This window comes from Lepidochelys olivacea (assembly GCF_965140295.1).
Source record: "Lepidochelys olivacea isolate rLepOli2 genome assembly, chromosome: 8".
Lineage (NCBI taxonomy): Eukaryota > Metazoa > Chordata > Testudines > Cheloniidae > Lepidochelys > Lepidochelys olivacea.
The window spans coordinates 22,624,640-22,650,677 of NC_140418.1; the positions used below are offsets into that span (position 1 = coordinate 22,624,640).

At 41.6% G+C, this 26,038-nt stretch overlaps 1 protein-coding gene across 2 annotated transcripts in view; it reads left to right on the forward strand.

Moving 5' to 3' along the window:
• HTR4 (5-hydroxytryptamine receptor 4) overlaps positions 1-26,038 on the forward strand; it is a 208,492-nt gene that overhangs the window by 82,626 nt on the left and 99,828 nt on the right. For both annotated transcript variants that reach the window (XM_084635834.1, XM_084635835.1), the window contains exons 3-4: positions 15,975-16,100; positions 18,786-18,986. In XM_084635834.1, the coding sequence (XP_084491960.1) occupies positions 15,975-16,100; positions 18,786-18,986 (327 nt within the window). The remainder of the gene's footprint in view (positions 1-15,974; positions 16,101-18,785; positions 18,987-26,038) is intronic.

Genomic DNA, 26,038 nt, shown 5'->3' on the forward strand with positions numbered 1-26,038 from the left:
TCCTCGTTGTTTTTGCTGATACAGACTAACACGGCTGCCCCTCTGAAACCTGATAGCTGTGTGTGTCCCACTCTGTCCAGAATAGAAACTGGCAGTGAGAAAAATACACAGCACAGCTCTCTTAATAGCCAAGTTGACACTGTCATTCTCTGCCTGAACACTTGTTCCTTTAATACCCCTAATTGAAAATGTATCTTGGGAGAGTTGAGCACGACTCTTATGTTTTTTTTATTTGAAATTCTTAATAATCCACCTGAAAGATTTCACAAGGAGGTGAATAGAGGCTTCACTCTGATGTGAAAACAAGACCGCAGTGCTGTCATACTAATTGGTCCAATAAAGGATATTACTGCACCCACCTTGCCTCCCTCAGACAAATTAAAAATAAGAACTGCTATTATTGGGTTCTTATCAATAATTACCTGAGGAGAGGGGGGGGGTTATTTTCAGACTGGCGCAGAAAACCATCAGAGAGGGAAAAGAGCTTCTTCAGCTCAATGACCTATCTTGATGTCAATTTCAGTGTGCTAGGGTGTATTTCTAAATACAAGTTGTGACACTGGTAAAGCAGGTGCCAGCTATTGCCCAGTCTATAGGCGTCAGCTAAGCACTGACAGATTCATAGCTGGTAATCGGACGAGTTCATCTATCTGTTACCATTGTTCAAGATAGGGGTTAGACTTGTAAGGATGTGTGCAGTTTTTAGACTAAATGCTTGTAAATTGCTGTATGTGTTAATCTCACTTGCAATGTCTGTATTCCTGATACAAGGTAAAATGTTTGTTTTTATAATTGTAAAAATATCTGCTCTGAACTTGTGAACTCAGACAGGAAGAGTGGCTCTGCACCCGCCCATCTAAGAACTTCAGTCCCCATTCAGTCAATGGTCCCCGTGAAATGTTTCAGTTTTTACCATAGTGGTAAACTGTGACAAAACAGCTTCATAGGTATTTTTCTAGCCAGCTCTAATTTAAATACAGATTTTCCATGTTACAGCTCTTTGTTATAAGCCTGCTTTCTACAGTGTAAAGCTACTATCCTATAGCTTGTGCATTTGGAATTTTCAAGAAACCTGAAGTCTGTTGTAAAGAATGGAATTGAACTCAGGTCCTAAGTAAATGCCCAACCACTGGACCATCCTTCCTCTCAACTTCCATTGGCTTCCTTAAGCACCTTTAAAAATCCAAGCCAGAAGTGTCTTATAATGATACTAGCTTTATTATAAACCATGCAAAATTATTTCCTTCCCCCAACAAAAATAACTGCAATGGAAATTAAAAGACTAAAAACTACAGCATCATCTAAGCGCTGGTCTACACATGGAAGTTTGCGCTGGTTTAACTACTTTAGTTAAACAAGTGTAACTTTGTTTGTAGACTTCCTAACACAAGAGTAGCAATTCAATAGTTAAAACTAATACTCTGTGCTTGAGATGCCTCACTGGGTCTAAGTATTGCACCTGGCTGCAACAGGATACATTAAACAGTACGTTGAGACTTCTGTGTATGTACAACATGTACAGTTTGTTTATCAGTTTTCTTGTATCTGAATCTTGATTATCTGAAACACTCTCATCATCCCTTATCATCATTATTTAAGCTCAGTACCAATGTGGACACAAGAACAAATGGATATAAACTGGTCATTAGGAAGTTTAGACTTGAAATTAGACGAAGGTTTCTAACCATCAGAGCAGTGAATTTTTGGAATAGCCTTCCAAGGGAAGCAGTGGGGGCAAAAGACCTATCTGGCTTTAAGATTAAACTCGATAAGTTTATGGAGGAGATGGTATAATGGGATAACATGATTTTGGTAATTAATTGATCTTTAAATATTCATGGTAAATAGGCCCAGTGGCCTGTGATGGGATGTTAGATGGGGTGGGATCTGAGTTACTACAGAAAATTCTTTCCTGGGTATCTGGCTGGTCAGTCTTGCCCTTATGCTCAGGGTTTAGCTGATTGCCATATTTGGGGTCGGGAAGGAATTTTCCTCTAGGGCAGATTGGAAGAGGCCCTGGAGTTTTTTTGCCTTTCTCTGTAGCATGGGGCACGGGTCACTTGCTGGAGGATTCTCTGCTCCTTGAAGTCTTTAAACTACGATTTGAGGACTTCAATAGCTCAGACATAGGTGAGAGGTTTTTTGCAGGAGTGGGTGGGTGAGATTCTATGGCCTGCGTTGTGCAGGAGGTGGGACTAGATGATCATAATGGTCCCTTCTGACCTTAGTATCTATGAATCCAAAATGAGCTTATACCACTGATGTGTATCAAATACATTCAGTTCCCTTTATGTCCCTCTATTTCTGAGATAAATAAGAGACAAGGGTATTTGTGTGTATATCTATATACCAGAGAGAGAGAATGATGATGTCAGTTACCTTGGTGCAAATGGAGTTATTCTGGATTTAAACCACGCTAATTGAGAACAGAATCTGAAACACAGAGTCAGTTATCATAATTCTTAGTCTGAAGCATTGAATAGACTTTGCCTTTTGGATCTGAGATTAATGACAATTAATGGGAACACTGCTAGGAAAATAATCTGGTTGATTAAATCTGAGCTATTTAGCATAGCTGTGTGGTATTCATCTTTTTAATATAGAGCTCTCCGTGTTTAAGGCGTACATAGGGGATAGGATGGGCTGGAGCCACTTACCCTGAATATACAGAATAATCACATTATTCTGATTGTAGGTGTACTTTGGTGTGGTTCTCTCTCTGCTTTGTCCTCTATCTGCTTTATTAAAATGAAATGTATCGTTTGGCAGATGTCATGGGCTTGTTTCTGAAGAAGGAATCCTGAGCTAGGTCTGGGACAAGACATTTCTGAATAAAGAGGCGTCAGATCTTTGGTTTCACTCAGTACCTACAAAACAGAAAGGGATACTGCAACAGAGCACTGTAGCCATCCCCCTTGCGCTTTATGGTGTGTACAAATAAGGAACACAATGACATGCACTCAGATGTGAGGGCATGTGGGCCAAAATTGTCAAGCTTCCGCAGGTATAAACCGATGAAGGTCCATTGACTACAAGGGACTTATGCCCATTTACAGCAGCGGAGGATGGGACCCAGGAGCTCTCTATTTCTATTGGACCTTGAACCAGCACCCTGAATCTGAGAGGTGCGGGGGGTGGGGGGGGAATGAACCCAGATCCAAATTTTGTTGTTCAAACCCATGTCAGATGCTAACGTTTCCCTCTGTAGGTTAATTAGCTAGGGGTGAAATTGCTGTGGGAGCATATGGAGGGCCCCACAGGGCACCAGCCGTTCCTGTACCCACCTGATGTCTAAATGGAGAGAGTGTTATTAGCACGTACTTGATTGACTACGCATCCCACATAAAGCATTTTTAAAAGCATTTAACTAGTCTGTCTCCTTTTCTTGGTACTTGATTCTAAGCGGTGTCAAGCAGCTATTTAAAAACTTTGATCCTATAAGACATCTTAGCTTTTGGTCCAGCTAGCTGAGCTGGTACGTACAGCCAGCGCATAGCATCAATGATTTTAAACAGCCTAGGCCTGGACATAAATTACTCTCCCAAATAATATGTAAGTTCTTGAGTTTCCTCAGGTCCACCAGGCATGCATACTGCAGTGTTACTGTATTCTGCTGCAGCTCATCATCCGCAGTATTTATTATTAGTCGTTTGGCTGTTTACTTAGCTCTCTCTTCTGGTCCTAGCTAGAGACACTCAATCTCCTTATGGTCAGGGGTGGATCAGGATGAGCATATCAATATTATTAAGAGTTACAGTCACTTCCTCCACCTGACACTGTGAGAGGAGGATATACTCTCTCGCCCCGCACTCCCCAGCTTGGGTTTCTCAGGCATTAAAGACCTCAACAACATGAGCATCCCTGGCTGGATTCTGGTTTTGAACTTTGTTTTCGAAGGGCGCATCTGCACTGCAACTGGGCATGTGCTTCCTAGCTCGGGCAGGCAGACGCACGCTAGCATTGCTCAAGCTAGCGTACTAAAAATAGCAGTGCACTGTGTGTAGGGCAGCTGGGGCTCGCTGTCCGGTACGTACCCAGGGGGTCCTTGCAGCTTTGTTCTCAGGGGTCTAGTCCAAGCTGCTGCCCACACTACGCACAACTACACTGCTATGTTTAAGGTGCTACTTCAAGCAGAGCTAGTCTGTGTCTGTCAGCCCAAGCTGGGAAGCACACTCCCAGCTGTAGTGTAGAGATGCCTTGAATGACGTTATTGCTGGTGAAAGGTGATAGGGTGAGACTCCAGAAAAGGTAAAGCTTGTGGAGTGGCAATGCAAGGTTCGCCTGTGTGGCCCCATCAGGGTGTCTCATCCCCATTACAGAGAGACCATCTTTAATTTTGAGTGGCTGGGTTCAGCCTCCTGGGCCTCCTTGTGTGAAACTAGTGTGTAGGTCTGACCTGAAAACAATCATTTGGGTTCACAAAGTGTGTTGAGGTTTTCATTATACATTGGAACGCAACCTTTCCTGAAGTAAGACTCTCCACAGCCCAGTGGTTAAAGCACTGCCCTGTGATGTGGGGAACCCATGTTCAACTCCCTGCTCTACCTAATTCAGAGCAGAGTTTTTCATCCCTGATCACTCCAAATGAGGCAGCTCAAGGACTTCATCCTGGGTCTCCTATACCTCAGGCCAGTACCCTAATCCCTGGGATGCCGAGACTCAGAATTTCTCTTTTCCTGGACCTACAAAATTGATGTTTCTGCAAAATGTTTTGTTTTAGACAAAACATCGGTTTCCATCAGAAAAAAGTTAACCAGCAACATTTCAACCGGCTGTAACACTGCTGGTTTTGTGGTGCAGATACTGATCCAACAGGAACTGGCCTGAGACCTATTTGGCACAGCCTACGGAATAGATGTTGGATGGGGATGACTTCCTGGCACTGCTGAATGGGGATGGATTTTCAGTAGAAAGGTGCTTGTTTCTGCTTTATCTGATGTTATTTGCTACAGAATAATGTTCTCCACATCCCACTCCACAGCAAACATCATCTAGTGGAAGTCAAGCAGCCAGCAGTCCTCTCCTGAGCTTTCATCAGAAAAAAGCAACATTGTTTTTTCAAATTATTAGGGGAGAAACAAACCCCAAACAAATAAACCAAGAGCATGATTTTATTATTTTGCTTCATGTAAAGTCATTTATTTGTGCCTTGTCAATAATTTAATTAATCCAAATCTGTTTCTAAAACAGAAGTGAAATGTGTAATTCATTTTAAACCATTAGATATGGTCCTGCCATCTGCACAAGCAGGAAGAGGATAGCTCAGACTGTATAACTCATGAAAATATGTACTGGATTCAATGGGACACCACGTAGCAGAAAAGATATCATGCTAATTGAATGCTGACCTCTAATATTTGTGGAGGGTAGTATACACTGTAAGAGCCTGACAGGTATAGGTCAGGTAATTACTTTTCTACTGTAATGTTTTTGCACTGAGACAAAGATCATTATTTTACTCATGAAGGAACACGTACCAATTTAAAAAGCATTTCCATTCAGCCTCTGATTTTGTTCCTGGAAATAATTGTGGGTGCAAATAACTGGATGCTCATTTTATTAATTAAAATATTTAAGTGAAATGCAACTGCAGATCCTGAGGGCAAAAGCAAGGTTCTTTTTAAAAAAATCTGGTTCCATACATTCTCCCAAAGCTTTAAGGTCTTTGTGAAATCTGTTATTTCCACTAGGTCAACATAGTCCAAGACATCACCCTAATCTTTTAATCATCTTCAGTGAGTCAATGAGGGTCATGATATGTCCTGTTTATAAGATATTTATTAATGTCCCTGACCATCTCCAGCAGATGCATAATCATTTCTTCCTCTATATTCTGATTTTTTCTCTCCTGTTTTAAAATGACTCCCTGTTGCCTTCCAATCCCCCACTTTGCTGCGCTCTGTTATCCCGGAAATGTAAATCCTATTGTGCCTTCATTCTCATTCTCTCTCTCCTTTTGTGTTTGCAGAAATCACATGAATTTCATCTTTCATTTTCTCCAAGCTTTAAATTGGATAATAAGCGTAGCTGTAATTATTTCACAATAATCCACTCTGGTGTCTAAAAGCCTGATCCGGGCCATGGCCTAATGCAGGCAGACCCCAATATCAGTAGAGGTTCACTGTGGGACTCCTTGGAAGCTCTGCTAGCTCTTCTCCTGTAAGGTGTCCCATTGACTCCAACACCGAAGAGCAGTGTGTGCATGCACACTAGTGATTCCCAGTGCAGTATTAGTGCCTGAATGACTTTAACCAATTCACTTCCAAACCATTATAACAGCCGGGAGCCCATGGCATAACATGTCTAATAAAAGCTGATGGAGAAATACCACTGCTAATACAGCATGACTAATCCATATGTTCTAATTGCTAGGTAAAAAGTGTAAAAGCATGTAGTGTCATTTAGAAAACATTGGGTGTTTACAAGAAACTAGGAACTGAGCTTGACAAATAATTATAGAAAACAAAACCTCCGCCCACACTAATAACTAGATATATGAGCTTTTTCAATGTACCTGAAAAACTGTTTTAGTATCTCCTTATATGTGGGGTTTTGTACATTCATTCAGCATCAGCGTTTCACTTTTTTCCTTAAATGACTTCTATATTCTTACTAGCCAATAATTATTTTGCCTGAACTTCTTTCCCTGATCACAGCAAACTCTTGAATCCCCACAGTATTAAACAAGCAAACATGCTCAGGAGGCAAAATGTTCAAATTTGAGAAAAACAATGTCATGCCAAACCACTGATTTTAATTTACATCCATATTCACTTCTTCCATTATTAAGAGCTTTGAATTACTGTAGTTGCATAATTAACAAATATTCCCATTTGACAATAGATTATTCAAAAGGCACATGCACAGTAATGCATCATGGTTGAGCACTCATGCTGTGTCTTCAGTGATACATGCTTCTATTTAAGGTTTCAGAGTAGCAGCCATGTTCTGTATTCGCAAAAAGAAAAGGAGGACTTGTGGCACCTTAGAGACTAACAAATTTATTTGAGCATAAGCTTTCATGGGCTACAGCCCACTTCACTGGATGCATGTAGTGGAAAATACAGTGGGGAGATTTATATACACAGAGAACATGAAACAATGGGTGTTACCATACACACTGTAACGAGAGTGATCACTTAAGGTGAGCTATTATCATCAGGAGAGCGGGGGGGCGGGGGGGGGCGACCTTTTGTAGTGATAATCAAGGTGGGCCATTTCCAGCAGTTGACAAGAATGTCTGAGGAATGGTGTGGGGTGGGGAATAAACATGACACATTAAACAAAGTAAAACTATTTCCCCATGTTTATTCCCCCACGCCCACTGCTCCTCAGACGTTCTTGTCAACTGCTGGAAATAGCCCACCTTGATTATCACTACAAAAGGTTCCCCCCCCCGCTCCCTCTCCCTCCCTCCCTCCCCCACCGCTCTCCTGCTGTTAATAGCTCACCTGAAGTGATCACTCTCCTTATAGTGTGCATGGTAACACCCATTGTTTCATGTTCTCTCTGTATATAAATCTCCCCACTGTATTTTCCACTACATGCATCCAATGAAGTGACCTGTAGCTCACGAAAGCTTATGCTCAAATAAATTTGTTAGTCTCTAAGGTCCTCCTTTTCTTTTTACTTCTATTTAAGTTCACTCTGGGGCACAGTACCACACAACTTGTGGGAATAGACTGTAGAAATTTCATAAGTTCTCCCTGGTGGCTCAAAAATTGTTGTATATGTAGGGGGTGCATGTGGAAGATATGCAAATAAATGTGCATTTCTCTGCCCATTCTATATTGTGTTTCTACACCAATGGGGACATACATCTCCTCCTACATCCTCAAAAATTAGAATGTAAAGGTCAGATCCTCAGCTGGTGTAAAGGTGCATAACTCCATCGACTTCAGTGGAACTATGCCAGTTAGAGCAGCTGGTAGTCTGGTCCTGAAGCAATATCCTGCTAGTCCTCACTCGGAGTCAGCCTCTAATTGTGCCCTTTGGACTCGTGGAGCTCTGCAGAGCTGCTTACCTCTTGATGCTGAAACGCTGTCAGTGAGATTGCCAGTGTTGCCAACCCCAAATGTTCAAAAATCATGAGTCAGTCTCACTAAAAATCATGAGATTGGCTTTAAAATCATCAGATTATATAAAAATAATAGATTTGGTGGGGTTTTTTATTTGCCTTCTGCTTTTGGAGCCTTTAGGGTGCACTAGGGTCACATTTTGAAGCTTTCTCCGCAGGCATGAGGACTAGAAACTTACTTTTTCTTCAAGAATGAAGGCTGAAATCATCACACATCCACTTGACTCCAGGAGCTCAGGCTTTAAGGAAAACAATAAATTGGTTAGTCTCTAAGGTGCCACAAGTACTCCTTTTCTTTTTGCGAATACAGACTAACACGGCTGTTACTCTGAAACCTGTCAATACTTATCATGAGACTCTCAACAGAAAAACATGAGAGTTGGCAACACTGGATTTCCTAGTAACTAGGGCTCAGTCCAGGCCTCTTTTAGGATTTCCAGAAAATTTTCTGACCAAATAAATTCATACCTTTGTTTTTCTTTGTGGGGTATTCCTTTGGTGTCAGTTCAGCCATGATGACTTCTGCAGATGAGCCCAAAGCTGGAAGGGGTTAGATAACAGGCTGATTGCCATCTTTCCTCTCTGAATTGGTCTGTTCATACAATAGGAAGGCTAGAATCACAGCAGAAAACTGAGTGACCACCTACTGCCCTGAATGATCCATGCTACTCCTTACTAGCAAGAAACAATCAAGAGTATGTGGCACTCCTACTAACTGAGATTGTCAACACCTCATTTGCAAAGACAAATCTACCTACAGTGCACCTGTAGTCTGGCCAGTACTCAAAATGTCATCACTCAGCACAACTGGCTTCTCCCAGCTACTGCCCAGTATCCCCCCTCCTGTAAGCAAATCCATCACTCCCATTCCTGAGCAAGCTAAGTGGGAAGATTGCCAGGGCCCACCTCTCACTTCACCTAGATGCTACCAATATCCTTCATGAAGAGCAGCTGGCTGAAGCTGAGCCTGAGCGTGACCTAATAACCCCTCGATGCCAGCTAGCAAAGGGTTCACTGTTCTGTAACAGCAGGTCTGCCAAAGTCACTACCCCAACCACACTGCTGTCATAGTATTCACCCAAAAAGGTTCTTGCGAGGGGTCTAATGGAAGCTCACGTCACACTGATCCTTCTAATTGTTGTGTGATGTATGTACGAGTGATGGTTACGAAGTTATAGGTATGTATTGAAAATATGTTTAGAATCTGTGTCACAGGAAGGGTTGGCAACTCATTCTGCCAGACAAAGGGATGTGGAATCACATGCCTTGGTTCATATGTAAATCAAGCATTGTAAAGCCAACACAAGGGAGGTTCCATTTACATGTGAAAGTCAACAAGAAAAACAGGTTGGGGGAGATGTGAAACAAACAGGAGTATGCAAAGACACCTTGGAGCCAGCACCTTTAGGAGAGAAACCATAGGGAGTTGTCCTGACTTTGGGCGTAAGAAGAAGGCACCAGGACCCCTCTTTTGTCCTACACTTGAAGGGGTAGCTGGGTAGTACAGTTATACCCAACCAACCTTGGATCAAACGCTGCAAGAAAGAGCTTAGGTGAGAAATTGCTTAAGACAAAGTTAGCCTATTAAAGTCTTTGTCTAGAAGAAGCGTGTTATACTTTGTTTTGTTTGTAACCCATTGTTCTTATTGCCCTGGCTCACTATCTCATAAATCTTTACCTTTGTTAATAAGCTTACATTTGTTTTCAGTATGAATAGATCACAGTGCTGTGTTGTTATATAGGAGCAGATACTCAGTTGAAACAAACAAGCTGATGCGTGTTGCTGTTCTCTTGGGAGTAGCGCGCCTGGTAATTTTTGTGCATGTCCAGTGACAGGGGATGGACACTGTAGCAGGATACTTTCGGAATGGCTCACGGGCTGGGGTGCACCTACTGTTAACCTGCAAGACAAAGTGGGGGCTGGCAGGGCCCGGAGGAGAGTGCTTGAGTGGCTGTAGGGCTAGCAGTGTCAGGGAGCTGACCTCCAGCTGCCACATGCTTGAAATGGGGGTGGGGTAATGAGGTGACCCGTGTAGTCCTGGGCACCCCGAGAAAGTGTCATACTTGGAAAGACTGATGCAATGCTAATGAGGAGAGGGATGCACTTTGAAGAACCTACCACCCTTATAGCATCACCCTGCCTTTAGAGAGTCCATAGCCTGTGTGTCCACCTGGACTGTTCACTGCTTCTAGATACCGCAGTATCCACGACTGCCTCCTTATGTTAGATTCAGACTTAGCCACAGAGATGCATGGTTTTCTTATATCCAGGTTTGATGGTTGTCCTTTTCTGTATCTCAGGGCGAAACCAAGGCCTGTTAGAAGCTATAATTGGATCAGAACCCAGCAGCCTGGCTGCCCACTAATACTAGGGTGACCAGATGTCCCAATTTTATAGGGACAGTCCCGATTTTTGTATCTTTTTCTTATATAGGCTCCTATTACGCCCCACTCCCTGTCCCGATTTTTCATACTTGCTGTCTGGTCACCGTAACTAACACAGGCCACCAAGAGCCCATTGTCCTCAGGCTCTACTCTGCACAGCTCCCTGGTGAACATCAAGCCTAATTAAAGGTCTCAAAACCCTCCATGGACTGGATCCGAACTGTGTGGAAGATCCTGCAAGATCAAGGCCTCCCATGACAGTTGCATTCCACTGGGTCGACAAAACTGTCCCTTGCAAAGGTGAAACTCGTGTGAAACTCCCGGCATGCAGGCTCACAAAGATGGAGCTGACCCCAAAGGACAGTAAATGATCACAAACATTGGCACCTTCAGAACAAAATGCAAGGCCCACTCTTCCTTCAGCCTCCTCTTCCCACACCAGCAGCACAAACCAACCAGCTAATGCCCTGTCTCTGCTGACAGGAGGGGAAAGAAATACATATAGCATCATATGTACACTTCAGAATTCAGAGAAGTGTTCTGGTATCATGATGATGGGCACCATATAGGAAAGAAGGAGGGACAGAGAAAGATAAAATAGTCAGACAACTCTAAAAAAGCAAACAAAAAACCTAGCACCACGAACAACTATGGCACTGTATAAATTAACCCATCATCATCTTCACGGTGATGGCGTGTACTGCCACACTCTCCCAGGAGGAAAAGGAACATCTTTTGTATAGAGACATTCAATGCAGCCTGACATTTTGTTTCACAGATGCAGCCACTGAGCTACCATTAGTCTATTATGAATACTCCGTTCAGGCAGGCACAATTACAGGTCCCTAATCAAGGTGCCTTTGATCATAGCAACCCCTTTGTTTCTGGATGCTTTTAGTCCCACTGTGTTCCCAGCAAGTGAGCCTGTGGCTGTAAGACCTGCCTTTGAAGTTGTCTTTTGTTTTCCCCCTAAATATAAATGGAGTCTTCCTCTGCTGAGGAACGTTATTAACAGGCTGGGTGTTCTGACATGCAGTTTTGCTCAACATAACTCGTGTTTTGGCAAGTGCATAACCTACCCCAGCTGTGCAATAGCCATCTGTGGAAGTATCGAACAACGGGGAGAGAGAGTTCTGTGCATCTCCAAAAGAGGAAAATTACCTTGTCCTTTCTAGTTTTGCATAATTCACATCAGACAAGGACTGATTCTCATTGGCTGTTTTCTGGTTCTTTTCTAAAGCACAGTGATGCACGGCAGATTAAGTTGTCATAATTATCAGCAACTTTTCTCCTAACACTGTCAGGAAAACTTTTATTTCTATGGGAAATAAACTCTTTCAAATCAGATGTAAATAGAGGGAAGTGGGAGAGGGAGAATGTCCAAGGATAGAAATCAGATGACTTCCTTAACACTCCTTTTCTTAGATCATCCACATGATCACTGACTCAAAAAGCCTGCTGCAGTTTCCACGATATGCATCTGAGGAAGTGAGCTGTAGCTCACGAAAGCTTATGCTCTAATAAATTGGTTAGTCTCTAAGGTGCCACAAGTCCTCCTTTTCATATTGGATGGTGGCCTGGGATTGTGGAGTTAGAAAGAAGGAGCAAGGAGTTTAGATTACACTAATCAGCTTGGTTATCCATCAACGGTCTTTCCTGCCGCCCCTTGGGTCTGTGCAGACCATGGACTGAAGAGTGAGAAGTGCAGTAAATGGTAACATTTGTCTAGCTTTGAATTGGTTGGTGAGTTTACAGAGGTGGAAAGCTGCCGGGAGCTAGTATTGGCCATGCTATGAGTGGTCTCAAAAGTGGGGCAGAGGGTGGGAAGCACAGGAGGTGTGAGGGAGCGTCCATGGACAGATTTCAGAGTAGCAGCCATGTTAGTCTGTATCCGCAAAAAGAAAAGGAGTACTTGTTGCACCTTAGAGACTAACAAATTTATTTGAGCATAAGCTTTGCCAGTGATTAAGAGTCACGTGAGGACAATTGTGGGGACTAGAAAAACAAAACCACTCATTTCTGCAGCTGTCCAAGAACCAATGACCCAAGGCAGCTGGAAGCAGAGCTCCTCAACAAATGCTATGAAACTGTAACTGTGCTACAGTGAAGGCTTGTCAACATTTTTGAATGGAGCAAGAGACACATGTTGGTGATTCTCTAAGCCTTAATTGCCCTCACTGAAGTTGCGCTGAGTTCAGTAGACATCTTCCTAATTAAGTGTAATTTCCTTCAGGTGCTAATAAATAAATAAATCCCATCCTTGTCTTGGGCATCCGTGAAAGGTTTGCACTTCCTAATTGGCAAAATTTTCCAGCTGAACCTCACCTGTAGTTAAATTTGACCCTTTGCACAGAATGGTGAAAACCTCAGTCTTTATTGCTCTAAAGACAGGTTTCAGAGTAGCAGCCGTGTTAGTCTGTATTCGCAATAAGAAAAGGAGTACTTGTGGCACCTTAGAGACTAACCAATTTATTTGAGCATGAGCTTGTAGCTCACGAAAGCTTATGCTCAAATAAATTGGTTAGTCTCTAAGGTGCCACAAGTCCTCCTTTTCTTATTGCTCTAAAGGTTTCACTGGCACCAGCATCAAAAAATCTCTTCTTTGGGTGAAAGAGTGCAGTATTCCTGCTGTTGTGGCCACCATCTGTGCTGACAGGAATGGAGAGGCATTTGACCTGTAGGGTTAACACCACACCTGGAATATCTGCACACCTGCTATCTCACAGTGCATTGGTATTACTCCCAAAATGTCACCTCCAGAGGGGCTTCGATGCTGCCAGCTGGCATAGAACTTTTTCCTGTGGAATCTGGGTAGGTATCTGGGAACAGCCTGTAGGTATCTGGGAACAGCCAGTTGCCTGCTGTGACGTGTTAAAATCTGAAGGTTTCAGAGTAGCAGCCGTGTTAGTTTGTATCCGCAAAAAGACAAGGAGTACTTGTGGCACCTTAGAGACTAACAAATTTATTTGAGCATAAGCTTTCGTGAGCTACAGCTCATTTCATCGGATGCATGTAGTGGAAAATACAGTGGGGAGATTTTATATACACAGAGAACATGAAACAATGGGTGATGATTATCACTACAAAAGGTTTCTTCCCCTGCCAGCTCTCCTCCTGGTAATAGCTCACCTTACCTGATGACTCTTGTTATAGTCTGTATGGTAACACCCATTGTTTCATGTTCTCTGTGTATATAAAATCTCCCCACTGTATTTTCCACTACATGCATCCGATGAAGTGAGCTGTAGCTCATGAAAGCTTATGCTCCAATAAATTTGTTAGTCTCTAGGGTGCCACAAGTCCTCCTTTTTTTAAAATCTGAAGGTTCCCAGTAGGAAAGCATACAAAGCTGTGGTGTTAAAAGCTACATCATCACATGTTTTCTCATGTGTGTGAGAGGGAAATCTTGGGGGGGCTGGGGTGTACAAACATAGGGTTTGCTTTGAGCCCAGCTCAGTTATAATACTATCTTCTGCACTTGTTTTGTAACCTAGCTTAACTGGCTTCAGGACAGTATAACCAGTGATGGTGTGGTAAAAAAAAAAAAAAAAGAAGTGAATAAACTAAACTCTATATTCCCCAAATGAGAAATGGGTAAACTCTATTTACCAGGATTACCCTTGACTACGTTACTAAGTATAATACCTCTGTGTATCAAGTATAAAGGGTTTGTGATAAAGACAGAGCATCCTTTCTCCTCTCTCCCTCATATACTTATAAATATTTTCACTCCAAAAACTTGCTAAAGTCAGTGTTAAGGAAACACGGGTGTTATTTCCTGATCAAAACACTAAAAAGCAAGGAACTCCTAAGTTAAGACAACACTCCAAGCACTAGCCTGTTATCATCATGACACTCCAGCACAGTAACACACTAATATCCTCTCTGCCATACTCATGTTCAATTCAGCAATACTGTCACTCAATACACATCAAAGTACTGAAAACTTTTCAAAATAAAAGCTTAGATTGTGGAGCATCCACTCAATGACAACATAGATTCCATGATGAAGATATTTGGTAACCGTTAGAAAGGATATGGAAGTGGTGTAACCAGTAGGGTTGGGACATCAATAAAGTTTAAAGGGATCCTATATCTTAGCTTTTGCCAACCTAGAAAGGAGTCAATTAGCAAATTTCATAAATCAGAAATGTATTTAGTAGCTATATCCTAGAAAAAGTTACCTATGAAAAAACAAAAATTCTGAGGGAGCATTTAAAAACGATTATTGCTCAAACTAATTGGCAGATTTTCAATTATCTGAAAATTCTCACAAAATTCATTCTGTATTTTAAGTCCTTCTTGTTCTGTACATTAGGCGAAGATACACTATTTTATTCCTACATTGTGAAGAGGATTTTCCTGCTTAAATCCCTGCTTCAAGGGCAAATCTTAATGCAATCTTAACTATAGAGACATTACAGAGTCTCCATTATCTGAACACACACCCATCCACACATTTGTGTAATAAATAATACTTTTGTTTTTAAAAGTATGTAGTAATTTTGGATATCTTAGATTTTGGGTATCTCTTGTGGACACCAGTTAGACTAGGTTAAAAAATGAAAAAAATAATTTCACAAAAAAATTCAAAGTGTTGATCTAATTCTGAAGGGTTCAAAACAGAACAATTTGTATTTTTTTCCAAAACGGTTTTACTTTTCATATTTTTTCTCTTTCTTTCTTTCTTTCTTTCTTTCTTTCTTTCTTTCTTTCTTTCTTTCCTTTTGCACAAAAATTAAATACATAACATTAACCATGTCTAGGGTTGGGTATTTTAACCCTTTTCCAAATTTTTCCTTTTGCTACTTAGCAAATTTTTGAAAACTTTTCCAACTTTAGAAAAATTACAAAGTAGCAACAGTAAAAAGTAAAAGAACAATGTCATGGACACCACTAATTCTATTGTATTCAGTGGGAAAAAAGGAACAAAAAGAGTGCATAAAGGGAAAAAAACAGAAATACAAAATGTCACAATTCTAAAATTTTCAGTTTTGGTGAAAGAACGGAACATTTTGAAAAAAAGAAAAAGCTTTTCAATTAAAAAAAAAAGATTGAAAATAAAATTAATGAAAAAATTCATCCAGCTCTACTCAGATTGCTCTGATTTTCAGAAAGTGCTGAGCACCTACCTTTGATAACTGGACCTTTTTTATCTCAAGTTCAGCACCCAAAAAAATAGCTCTTTGTAATCAGTTTTTTTAGCCCTATGGTGAACAGGCAGAGTATTTGCAGATATTTTACATATTAACCTTTCCTTTGAAAACTCCAGAACACATACGTGTCCCATATATTTTCCATAAGTAAGAAAATTTTAACACAAAACAGGTTTTTTTTTCAAGAACATTTTCCCCAAATTCTGGTGCAGAGGCAGATTTCAGAGGAAACTGTGGTCAGAAAGAGTTGTTTAAACACATGCATCTGCCTGAAATTATTTGCTGAAAGCTTGTGGCTCAAGACACCCTCGTTTTCCCTGCCCTCCTCTGATGCATTCTCTTCTTATGGTTTCCAGTTCGAGTGAGGGGTTCGGCGTGGCAGAGAAGGTCGCACTGCTCATCTTTATCTCGGCGGTTATACTCATGGCCATCCTGGGGAACTTGCTGGTGATGGTGGCAGTATGCAGAGACAGGCAGCTCAGGTGAGCCAGCATGCAAGCCCACTCAGTCCCCTCCTTTAGGCAGAATTTTACAAGGACACAGCCTTGTCATTTGCATGGGCGAGGGGGGCAAAAAACAAACCAAACCCAAACCCAGACAGCTAAGAACATAAAATGTTGTGATAAAGATGAATCCGATGAAGTGAGCTGTAGCTCACGAAAGCTTATGCTCAAATCAATTTGTTAGTCTCTAAGGTGCCACAAGTCCTCCTTTTCTTTTTGTGATAAAGAACAGTCTCTCCTTTCTTCTCCCCACCATTGAAGTCATGGCAAAGTCAGACTCTGATAGGGTGTCCCGATTTTATAGGGACAGTCCCAATTTTTGGGTCTTTTTCTTATATAGGCTCCTATTACCCCCGACCCCCGTCCCGATTTTTCACACTTGCTGTCTGGTCACCCTAGACTCTGATATTGTTCCCAGTGTGTCTGGACTCATATTTATACTGCAGAAGTGTGATCATTTTATTATCCAATCATTATATTTTTAGCACTCCAGGTATGAAAAACAGATAAATCACTTGCAGAAAGCCACACAGGGAACTCTAGAGAAGCATTACAGCACCTTCCCTTTCCTATTTCAGTTCCTTTTAAACAAAACATGTCAGAAAAATGCAGGGAGCAGGAGCCGTGTCTGTCACAATTAGCATGTTACCAGGATGCAGCAGGGCATAAAGTGGGGTTTACAAAGGAGCCTAAAGAAGTGAGGCACCCAGCTCACAACAGACACTTGGGCACCCCCCTTAGATTTCTTTCAATCCTCAGCCAAGATGGAACATGCTTTCTCTAGTGATAGTTGATAGCCTTTGGATTCTGCAAATGTACCTCCATGCACATGACTAAAAGCACTTCAAATCCACATTTCTTCCATCCAAAGCCCCACCTGCCCCAGCTCTGCTAATAGAAAAGGAGGACTTGTGGCACCTTAGAGACTAACCAATTTATTTGAGCATGAGCTTTCGTGAGCTACAGCTCACTTCATCGGATGCTAATGCAACTCTACCGTGACTTGCAGTTCTGCCTGCTACTCCAGCCCTGAGCTTCCACACAGCTCTGCCAATGAGTCGAATCATGCAGCCATTATCTTTTTCAACTGTCTTCGCTAAAAACTGAAAGAAAAATTCAAATGAATAATGATTAACGTGCAGGTAATAAAATTAGAGACCAAGTCTTATTAAACTCTATTAATTCTCTATGTAGAACAGGTTACCTAATAGTATATAACTTACAAAGAGGACAAACAAGTCATATGTGTGGACTTTGCTTCCGTTATAAAGACTGCAGGTTATCTAGTCTAGTGAGACTCGCACAGTCACTGGACAGGGATACGATAAGCCGAGCGTTTCCCATGCCAGAGTAGTAGCTTGGGGACCTGCTAATTAGCAGTTCGTCATCTGACTGTCAGCTTCTGAGAGCTCCCTCCTTATACTGGCAGGTTAGCTTTAATCAGGCTGTGTGCAGCACTGGAAGTGCTGAGGAAAGTCTGTATGTTTCACAAAAGTCTCTTTCTCAGTCCTCCTCCATCTTCTCCTGGGGCATTTGCTCTCCTTCCACCTGTCCTGCACGCCTTAGAAAACATATTCAAGCATATTCATGTCACCAACTCATTTTCTGAAAGCCCAGACCTTCAACATTATCCCTACAGAAGCTCCAATTGGGTAATGCTCAATCATCTCCTGGAAGCCCAGGCCTTTTATGCTGTTACCATAGCGCCTCTGTCTCCTACTTTAGCTGCCATCTTCAGATGGAACAGGGCTTCCCGAGAAACAACATGACATTTCTTCTTATATTGAAACTCTTTGCAGGTTGCTAGAGCCCACTTTCCTGAGGGAATAACAGGATGGGAAGGAGAAGAGGGTGTGTTTAAGAGTACAACTATATTACAGTCAGAGGTGAGACTGCAGCGCCGGCAGACCTATCCGAGCTAGGTTTGATCTAGCTAGCACAAATAATAGCAGTGAAGCAGCACGGGTGAACTGCTCAAGGATCCTGGATGGGCTTGTACAGTGCTGCTGCAGCTTCACTGCTATGAGTACTTACACTAGCTAGATCAAAGCTAGGTTAGGTATGTCTATATGTCCCGCAGTCAGACCTCTGACTGAAATGTAGACAGACCCTAAGACACCCTGGTAGCTGCAGAAGGCAGAAGATGAGCCTTGACTCTTTGTGACTGCTTAAGAAGTGGGTGGTTTGAGAGAGGCTTGATACTTTTATTAATGTTTATGGCAAGGCTAGTGGGATAAAGAGGGAAATCAAACATAGAGGCCACAGAGCACAAGGAAAACAATAGAAAATGCTGGTGCTTTCTTAACGTTTATTAAGAGCCACTGAAAATGCACTCAACTTGAGAATCTATTTGTATTTGCACAGTGCTGCATTCTGCATACATAGAATGGAAAGTGGTGCATATAACATGCTAGTTTGGTCACACAAACTGGCATGTGAATGCCTAGTTGCATCTTTTGTGTGCACAGGTAGAAACACACCTGCAGTTATTCAGGGGACCTTGTGAACAGTTGGCCCCAAAACCAGGAAAGTGATTAGGGACAACCATTTAAAATAGTTCAGAGGTAGGTTAAAGGACCCTTTAGTGAACAGTTGGGTCTGTCCGCACATGGGATGTATCGCTTTGAGAAGTCCCACTGAGTTTTTTTAATATATGTCTTGTAGGAAAATCAAGACCAATTATTTCATTGTTTCACTTGCCTTTGCGGACCTGCTGGTGTCGGTGCTGGTGATGCCCTTTGGAGCTATTGAGCTGGTTCAGGATAACTGGATTTATGGAGAGATATTCTGCCTGGTCCGAACATCTCTAGATGTCCTGCTCACCACAGCATCAATCCTTCACCTGTGCTGTATCTCCCTAGACAGGTATGAGCAGAAAGACATGTACAGGGTACATGTTCTTGCCAGCTGTTTCTTTTGTCATGATGGTCTTAAGAAAAAGTAACATATCCAAGGGTTCTTTCTCAGTTCAGAGGCATGTATGAATACGTTGTATAATGTGTAGCACAGCTGTAAACATCTAACCATAGCAGCTAATGGAGAGAGCACACTGAAGCTTCATCAGTGTAACAAGAGTTGAAGAAAGGTATTATTTATATTGATAGAGTGAGTGAGCTCGTCACCGCTGGTGTAAATTGGTGTAGTTCTGTTGACTTCAGGAGCTGAGGCTCTGGCTCAGTATCTTGCAAGAACATGTCCATTGTTTCTTAAAAAAAAGATATTTAAAACATATATTACAGAAGAGACTCCCAGCAGTCACAAAGAGCTATTCCGTCTTGGTGCAGCATTTGGTACACTTTTAGTAGGAGTTTGTCTTCTTTTGAAATATCAGGTATTGGTCTGGAGGCTGGATTCCAGACTTGATTAGCAACTGGTTTGATTCATTATAATGAATCTTATGTCCCCAGGCATAGATACACCAAATTACTATCCGGCTTTATATTCACAATGCTATCTCCTTGACATATGTTTAAAGTGCATTTGGTTTCTACTTCTATTATTAGCAGCTGCATAACCAGATGAAAATTATATTAAAGTATGATATATTTTGGCATATTATTACGAGATTGTAGAAAAAAATAAACAGCAGCACTTAATGTTTATAATGCTTGCTATTCCAAGGCATTCTTGGTCACTTTTAAACGTCTCTTGTGGTGATGGCTAATAAGTACAGCCGGTATAACAACAAAAAAAAGCAATTATTTTTTGTAGGATATTTTGAAACATTTTTGCTTTTCCAAAATTTCCTGTGAAGAAATTAGTTTTTTCTACAAAACCAAAAACCAACTCCTCCCTGAAAGCCAAAACTTCTTTCACTGTAAATTTTTTCTACCAAAAATCTGTTTTGATTTTTGACTTCCAGTTTTTCTAGAAAAACTAGATTTTTTTTTGAACTCACAGAAAAATATTCTATAAAAAGTTTCATTGTGGTTTCATCAGAAAATGTTTTGAGATTTTTTTTTTTGACCAGATGTACTAATAAGTAAAGGTTAAGCTTTGCATTCTAGGTTCTGAGGAGAGAGGAACTTTTCTGAATTGAATGACAACTAATATTTAATGGCAAATAATTGTCAGGGCAACTATTATTTATGTAGTGTTTTGTCCAAAGATTCCAAAGCCACCTACACACTTTGCAAGATATTTAATATGCTGAATTCACCACTCAGATGTAGCTTTTCTTTGGGGTGGGACACAGCAGCTGTTTAATAGTACACTGCAACACTGTGCAACAGTTCAGAGTGGCAAGTGAAGCAATCATTCATCTGAATGAAATGGAAGAGGATATTTTGATCGCCAAGACATATTTCCTGCCTTGGAATGTCATCTGGAATTCAAGATAGCTGGCCTGTGAAAATGAAGCATTAAATCTGAGGGTGCCACCTGAGACATTCATTACCTCAGGGAGGGTCACAGACTTCCATTTTTAGCTGATTATCAATCAAGCAGATGTTATGCACTGAGCTGCGAAAATTGAAATGCCTGATAAACATTTGCCAAGTTAGCGAGTTAAATCCTCCAGCCTTTAATTAAACCCAGTGGGTCATAGAGACATGAGAACACCAAGGCCATTCGGCTGCCTCCCGAAAAAAGTTATAATCAGACAATTATAGTGAAAAGATCTCTCCCCATTGTGGGTTTCTTGCCTCTCTTTGAAGAGCAAGACCGTACCCCTTGAATGTAGACCCCAGGCTCTTGTGTCTACTCCACACAAGCTGCTTTCCACTTTCTGCCTGAGCCTGTCAAACTTCCCATGAAATTCTCTGTCTTCTGAGGGCTGCCTCCTTCCGACAGGGAAGGTGCTGAGATTTTTCGAGCAACAAGCAGAGTTTTGTTTCTCATTAACTTTGTTAGAGCTGCTATATTTGAGTCACTGTTGGATCAGTTACTGTCAAGATGTGTGGCTTGAGTCTAATGTTCTGGTGATGCAGATCTTGCAATGATCACAGTTTTATATGGAAAGAAGTTTTTGTAAACAAACCTGAAACTTACTATATGTAGCCTGTCCAATAAATCAAGGGCTGCTAAAAGTACACACCAGCTTAAAGGGAATCTGCAAGGTGATGAGGACTCACTTATTCCTAAGGACTTGGGCCTATGAAAAAAACAGAGCTAGTTTGGTTCAAGGAAGAACAGAGGAAAGCAGTTTATAAATCATGTGAGTTAAGTGAGGGTTAATAGAAGAGTTAACTTAGCAAAGGGGAGTCGAAAGGGGACAATTGGAAGGTAGCAGCAAGAATGGGCCCTCATGTTCTCAAACTTTTCCATATTAGGGGCTGTTTGTGAAGACTGTGAGTCTCTGGTGGGCCCCTTCCCGCCTCATCCCAATCTTACAACTTCTCTGTGGCAACTGCATCCCTTACTCACATGATGGAAACTACTGCAAATAGTGTATCACAAGGTACTGGGGTTTGGAGCAGCACAGACAGAAATGGGAGCTCAGCAGTACCACCTTGTGGGCCACCCATCTGAAGCTCATCATTAAAGATGCGGGGGGAAGCCCAGACTTTTTCCAACACAATGCTGAAGCGCAAGCACTGAAACCATGTGAAAGTGATGGGTACCACTAATTTGGCAGTGGATGCAGAGGATGCTGTTGCAGTATAATAATGCAGCGCAGTTATTGCATATTGCAGAGTGTGTCTCTGCGTGTTAATATACAATGCTATTGTTATGTGTATTATGGTGATATCTAGAGGCCCTAGGATCAGGCCTCCATTGTGCCAGCTATGTACAAACAAGTATAAAAGGCAAGCCCTGCTATAGGGATCTCAGTATCTAGATTCGTGAGCACAAGCAACAGATGGAAGAAACAGACTAAAGAATGGGGTGGGAGGTAGGCAAGGAGAGAGTAATGGTAAAATGAGTTACTTTCTCATAGTAAATTCATAGTCTCAGCTCTCCACCAGCCAAGCCCTGCTGGATCTCTGGTGAATTCAGTATGATGGGGCCTATGAAGCAGGGACTGTACTTCATTTTTGTACAGTGTCTAGCTCATTCAAATACATATGCTTTGGGAATGTCCATTTGTGTATGCATTCCGGAATGAAGTACTTCAAATAACTATCATGAGCTTAATCCATGACCTCCCTTGGATAGTAACATTTTTCCAGTAAAAAAACCTATATGTACCTGTTAGCAAACCAGGTTAATTTTTGGGGAGAGCTAGTCTAGTAGGTGAAAGATTGAAAAATGGAAAAACATCTGAAGATTTAGGGTGAGAGAGACAGAGACTCAGCATGGGCCTAGCTCTGTTCTGGCAAAACTCTCTTTGACTTCAGTGGAAACAGAGCTAGGCCAGTGCTCACTTCTTTTGAAGACACCACCCTTAAACATTATAGAATGGTGGCTGCATCATGACTCCGAGTGAACTACCAGACTGAGGGCCTTATCTTGCAAGGTAAAGATATCCATCAACTTCCCATTGGCTTCAGTGAGATTTAAGGGTGCTCAGCAGTCCACGTGGTAGGGTCCTCAGAGAGAGGACCATTCCATTTAAATGGTCAGCCGAATGAACAGATAGGCTTGTACTTCCCTGAGACAGTTAGTATCCTGGTTTTGCAAATTTCATATACTGTGGTTTTCAACCTATCACTTATATAGAATATTCTTCTTCTTTTAGAATTTAAAATAAATTTTAATAGAAAAAGGATATATATATTCCCTGATTAAAGAGTCAAAGTCACCTAGACCAGGTGCAGAACTGATGGAGAGAAATGAACCATTTTGGAAACCTTGGGATTTGCAAATTCCAGGAGTTGGATGCCACCCTGAGTTGGTGGGCCACAGTCATATCATTGGAAAATCTTATAACCGTCTGCTTATGAACTCACTGGCAGTTATAAATGGTTATAAACAGCAGAGCCCCAAGAGAAATCCCATAATATGTAGTCACAAGGAAATATTAGACTAAACAGCGGTGTAATCGTTTGAGAAGAACCAGAAGGCACTTAGAAACCAAATGAATTATGAGTGCGCTGAAATTCTATCCATGTTTGAGAGTTAGGGCATGCAATGCTTCAAACAGAAGGTCATAGCTCTTCTTTCCTTTTGGTGTTGTCAGGCTGGTCACTGCCAGATGTTAGGCTGCTGTTTCTGGGCACTCACTCTGTCTCTCTTGCTCTCCCTACACGTGCTGCTCTGTGTATGGTGTGAGAAGTGCTTTGCTCTGACTCAGAGGGAGGGGAGGAGAAATAAGCTCTCTAGGCTGGCTGCTGAATACAGTCTGACACTGGTAATTATCACAGCAGTTATCTGCCGCTCCATGCCTTCATGCAGAGAGACTGACATTTCTATAGCACAAGTCTGCTGAGAATTGCAGGTAATTCTCTGGCACTGTAATTTTCTTGATTCTCTTTTCAAAATGACTTAAAATACCTGCTACAGAAGTGACCACTACAGGCAATAAAGACCATGACAGAGTACTAGCAAAAACAGCCTTATGCAATGCTGTTCCTCTCGAAAGGTACTTGGATTTGCCATAGGATAATGAGATTTTCTCTGTCTATGCATGACATATGTTCCTCTCCCTCCCCTTACATCTCATTATGGAATTTCACCTGCAAAGTTACCTGGTCTGACTCCCTGGGTAAAATCCTGACCTCACTGAAATCAGTGTGTTTTGCCATTGACATCAAAGGGGCCAAGGGTTCACTCAGTATTTTTAACATGATATGTTATGTGTCCTAGTGCAAATGGGTGCAATAAACCCTACGCTCACTTACAGTGACAGTCTCATCTAAGAGAGACTAGAGGACATTCTGGCTTGTGAGGAATGGAGAATCCATAATCAAATTAGCTGTCTTTAGCTGTTTCCATTCAATGAGATTCTACAGAGATGAGACTGTTATTTATTCTGTAAAAGTCCCAGTTCCAAGGATAACAGCTGTCAAGCTGACGAAGGACAAAGTCACCTATTTTAGTGAACAGATCCTCTGTGAGAGGATGTGTCAGTATAACCTTTCCACCTGTAAGAACAGACAAAGGAAATCACATGGCAGTGAATACTGGAGTCCTTTCCATAGTTAGGTTCCCAACACTACTGAGATGCATCAGACTTCTCTGGCCAGGTACTTAAGTTTAGTGAAATGCAGATGAACTATTCTAAACTGCTACAAATAAAATCAGTATGGAAGTGAGTCACGGAAAGCAATTTGCCAGCCTTCCCTCCTCAGAGTAACCCTACATCTCTTTTTTTCCAGTCTTCGCCATCTCTTTGGAGAGGAGTGATGGAAGCTGAATTTTTTTATTAAACTTATTACAGCAATTTGAAAAATGTAGCATCTTTCTGATGCACCCTCTACATGCTGGAGTCATTTTAAAGCAGATTGGACAAAGCGCCTCAGAGTGTGTTGCAGGGAACAATCCTGCATGGCGGCTGGATAAACCAAAATGACCACATGAAAGTCTTTTTCACCTCTAATTTCTATGCTCATTTGTGTCATGAGACTTTCCTTCTTCATTAACTTCCATCATCTATACTGTATTTGTGTCTCACTGACTCACCAATGAGATCTGGCAGCTTTCAGGAAATCTGGAAATTCCCATATCTCCGACCCATCTGTGCTACAATAGGCAATGACGATCCAGTGCACAAAATGAAGACAATGCTGCTTGCAGATTAAAAAGCCTGAAACCATTCATGCACCCAGGGTAAAATGATTAAAGACCAAAAGCACATTAACTTCCTCATGGGCATGTCCATTCAAGATTTGGCTATGAATGTCAACCTCTTATTTGGCTTATCTTGTACACAGCTCATTGATTAAAATGAATCCTCAGGCTTCCATCTCCATGTCCCATATTAGGAGTTTGGCTAGAAGAGCAGAGGGAAAGCAAAGACTGCCTTAGGACCCCATCTACACGAGGAACATGTATAACTGTGTTTAGGGTGTAACATGGAAACAGGTACAGTAGCAGTGGTGTTACCAGCCTAGTGTCAGCTCTCCTCTCTCAGGAGATATTGTAAAAGCACTGCAGCAGAGCTGCAAAGAGTGTCTTAAACCCCTAGGGTGAAATCCAGGCAGCAGTGAAATCAATGGCAAAATTCCCATTGACTTCCACGAAGGCAGGATATCACTCCTGATGTTCATGAGTGGTCCTTAAATATTTTATGACTTTTGGTAGAGATTAATTAACCTTCACTTTCAAGAAGTTGATTCCTGCTCCAAACCTCCCTTACAAGAAAAACAATGTAAATTTGAACTAGGAATTGGTGAAAACACTGAGATTCATGGATCCATTTGACAAGTTGGGGGCTGCAACCTGTATTTCTCAACTCTTAAATTTGCCACTACCTTGTTGGGACTACCCCAAGGGAAGTGTTCCTCCCTTGAAATAAAATTGCCAGTTGTGAATGTTTTGATCTAGGAGCCCCTGGAGCAGGGCAAGGTGGAAATTTCAGTGTCACTTCACTTCTGTTCCAGAAGTAAAAGATAAAAAGCCCATTTCTCACACACATTTTTAATAGAAACCACCAAAAGAATTTTCTTAATTCCACCAGTTCCTTTAAATTCTTTGATATTTTGATTTCAGATTATTTTTAATCATTGCAGAATGACCACAAAATATTATTGTGGGACTGCTACAGACTAAAAGAAATATGTGCACCTTACCATGCATTCTAATAGTAATTAATGACTGGACAGACCCATTATCACCATTGTGTAATCCAAATGCACTGTGCGTGCAACACTTGTTGATTATAGAAGGGATGTAGGAGGTTCAGAAAAGCTTCTGATTTCTAATCACAATTCTAAAATTTTCACCTGGAACTAGGCCTTCAGGCTTGTAAGGCTTATTTCCCCTCCCTTGTACAAACGTTAATTGAGACTTGAAAAGGTTTCCAAGTAGTTTGATCTTTGCAGGGTTCTGCAGGCATTTCAGCCGGCTCTTCGGTCTCACTCAAAATGTTCACTTGG